Genomic DNA, 3096 nt, shown 5'->3' with positions numbered 1-3096 from the left:
TGCCTACAAATACTCCACTTCTCTCTGGGCCTCCAGGCACTGTCTCGGCTCGGTTAATCATCTTGTCTGTATCAGGTTCCTTGGACCAAACTCCAAGGAATCGAGATGGTTCAAGGCGTCATGAAATTTAATTGTAAAAAGAAATGCATCAGATACATTCTCCAATACTGTTTTTTTGACTGTTTGACTGTAATATTGACTGTTTGTCAATTCTTAAAGGCTAAACGTCTAAAGGCTACACGTTTAGGGCTTTCCAAAACATGAATGTATACAACATTGTGGTATATGACTATTTACGAGAGTTACGTGCCATGTGTATTATGAAAGGTTAAGTGCCATGCTGGCGCCAGGGGTCTACAAAGGGGCGGGGAGCTTAAATATGTTTTTGTCTTTGCAGGTTATAAAATAAGCCTATTCCTCTGTGCACATCATGTGTTAATCTGTCAGGTAAATCAATAATACAAATAAATAATTTAGGCTCTATATTAAGGCCATTATTGATGTTGACCAGTTTCTGTAGCCTATGTTCGGTAGGGGTTTGAGGTTAATAGTTGAAATGAGCGTAAATACCATGCAAGTGCACAGAAAACATTTTTATTTAAATAACGTCTCATAATATAAATCAAAACACTACTAACCTTAAAAATAAATAAGACAAAATACGATCAAACTGAAATACAAGTTAATTAGAAGGTGGGACAATCAGTAGCTTAAGAATGAATTTGTCTCCAATATCAAAGAGGAATGTATGTCAATGCGGCATATAAAACGAGATGATGTAGCCTATACAAGATGGATCCAGACACTTACCTTACAACAAATCAAACAGCGACATGGATATGGGGAATGAGTACATGTAAAACATTTTCCTTGTACAACAAAACTGAGGTTATTTTCAAAAGGCACGATATACAGTTAAAAAGTGTGCTACATTTGTGACAGATGTTCCTGCAAATTACTTTCAATGCAGGGATTATGCAAAAGTGACGTCCGCGTAAAAGTAGGTTAACTTTCTGTGATTGCTTTGGGTTATTAGTGGTTCGTAAACCTTATCAATCGAAACAAAATAAATAAATACAAAAATAACTGTAAAAATATGTCTAGCGTTTGCCGTCGTGAAATTCCTGGTTGGTGTGAATTTGTGTCCAAAGTTCGCATGTATTGGCGCTCTTTATTTCACCGGTATTCTCCAAATTCAAGTCAGATGTTTTAGAAGATTTTAGAATATTGTTCCTGCGCTCACGGCGTTGTGATGGTGATGAACAAGCGGGCCTGGTTGAAGATGCGTCGCAGAGTTCGTTGCTGAGTACCAAGAGTAGTTTGCCAAGAAAGAGGGCGCAGTCGTATTTGGAGGACTGTTGCTCTGAGGTAAGCTGGAGTTTACAGTATTCATTCTTTGATTCTGTGGAAAGTCCCAGGCAATGGCGGGAGGGGAATTGCAGGGGGGAGACTCACTGGAGGCCACATGTTGGTCTGGAGGAATTTCTCCACTTTTCCACAACTTTTTAAATTTGGAGCGGCGGTTTTGGAACCAAATCTTCACCTGAGGAAATAACATATTACAGTTGGTGAACCAGTACTTCCCGTAGGCTAAATAGGATCCACATTTTTGGCAAGGTGGACACTACATTAAAATGGCTCCTACATACAATGCTATCAGACATTACAGTGGGGAAACAAAGTGAGGAGTAATAGTAGACTCCATAATTACGTATATCGACCACTGACCTGCGTTTGGGTTAGGCCCAATGATGCTGCCAGTTCGGCTCGCTCTGGTAAAGCCAAGTACTGTGTCTTCTGGAATCTCCTCTGAAGGGCCGCCAGTTGGAAACTTGAATAAATAGTTCTGGGTTTTCTGACCTTCTTTGGCTTTCCGTTAACCATTCGGATTTCAGGTTCGCTTTCTTCTTTCTCTGAGAAAAACATAAGAGTTAGGGAAAATCAGTGGAAACATGAAAAATACATTCAGGTTACTCGTGCGGACCAAATTGTATAGGCTCGGCTGGACATAGGAAATTGAATTTACCTGCATCAGTTGGCGTCGGTGAAGAACTCGAGACGTAAGAACCGTAGGTACCATACGAGGAGTTAAAACCGAGGTCGTATGATTTGGTGTTGTATACGCTCATGGCGTTGCCGTGGTACTGGTAAGAACCAAGTTGACCATATGGAGACCCTGCGCAGTGGCCAGGCTGTTGGCTGTTATAGTAGCTGCTGTCCGTAGCCGTAGATACTGGTAGAGTTGGAGACTCCTGCGATTTGTGCAAGCTGTGGTAATTGTTCGAGGTAATCTGGTTCGAATGCATATCTGTATTTAGGCTGTCGAAAACTCCAGTCATTGTTTCAGCACTGTTGCGTAAAATCGTCTCCGTTGCTTTAAGTGTTGCAATTTGTACAGCGGCAAAACAAAAACTATCAAACGTCGTCAAATAAGCAGTATGGTAAATAAAATGGCATCCTCATAAATCGCACCCAAAAGCGTCAAAGGTGTGTCCCCTTCACAGTGGTCTGTGATTGTCTGCTACCTTCGATGCAAGCGGGCGGGCATTTATCCAGCATCACGTGAGAGGCAGAGCTGGTGTACTTGAGGCAGCCAATGACTGCATGTCTGACAACTCCCCACAGACTCTAAAGCGTCCCGTAATGCCTTTATGTGGATGCGGATGTGCAATAAATTAGAGACTTTCGACAACAACAACAAAAACAGATTTAATTTAAGAACTCATACGTGTCAAACTATTTTTTGAGGTAGTGGTAATTCTCTAATTTCACCATTATCTGGCCACCGATTTGAGAGTTGGTCGATGCGTCATGTGCGCACAGACTGAGACCACTATTCTTTTTTAGGTCGACCCAGAAAAGTGCAATATCAGCTCTCGTTGATTACTTAATATGAAATGTGACAAGACAATCCAAAATAATGGGCTTGATGCAATTCCTATATTTAGTCTACACTAATCACGTTTGAAAAAACACACACCACTCCTTTTACACACGCATTGAACGTGACGACATTACAACTTATAAACGAATACATTAGAAATATAGGGATTATGTAGCCGAAACGACCATGGCAACTTCAAACTGACACTAACA

At 41.0% G+C, this 3096-nt stretch overlaps 1 protein-coding gene across 1 annotated transcript; it reads right to left on the bottom strand.

The window, feature by feature from the left end:
* Positions 1-616: 616 nt before the first annotated feature.
* dlx2a (distal-less homeobox 2a) lies at positions 617-2505 on the bottom strand. Its single transcript, XM_084688917.1, has 3 exons — positions 2027-2505; positions 1729-1913; positions 617-1543 (listed from the first exon to the last, which is right to left on the bottom strand). Exons 1-3 carry the CDS (start codon positions 2337-2339, stop codon positions 1220-1222), a joined length of 822 nt encoding a protein of 273 aa, XP_084545043.1. The 5' UTR covers positions 2340-2505; the 3' UTR covers positions 617-1219.
* Between the last annotated feature and the right edge of the window lie 591 nt (positions 2506-3096).

The sequence above is a fragment of the Hypomesus nipponensis genome, chromosome 23 (assembly GCF_054491055.1).
Source record: "Hypomesus nipponensis isolate SF chromosome 23, ASM5449105v1, whole genome shotgun sequence".
Taxonomy (NCBI): domain Eukaryota; kingdom Metazoa; phylum Chordata; class Actinopteri; order Osmeriformes; family Osmeridae; genus Hypomesus; species Hypomesus nipponensis.
This window is presented reverse-complemented; position numbering and strand designations above follow the sequence as displayed.

Excerpts from the sequence above, each read along its gene's own strand:
- dlx2a (XM_084688917.1), bottom strand. The coding sequence starts at position 2,339 with ATGACTGGAGTTTTCGACAGCCTAAATACAGATATGCATTCGAACCAG. Across the intron at positions 1,914-2,026 it reads ACCGACGCCAACTGATGCAG|AGAAAGAAGAAAGCGAACCT; the intron begins GTAAATTCAATT and ends TGTTTTTCTCAG. Across the intron at positions 1,544-1,728 it reads TGGGCCTAACCCAAACGCAG|GTGAAGATTTGGTTCCAAAA; the intron begins GTCAGTGGTCGA and ends TTATTTCCTCAG.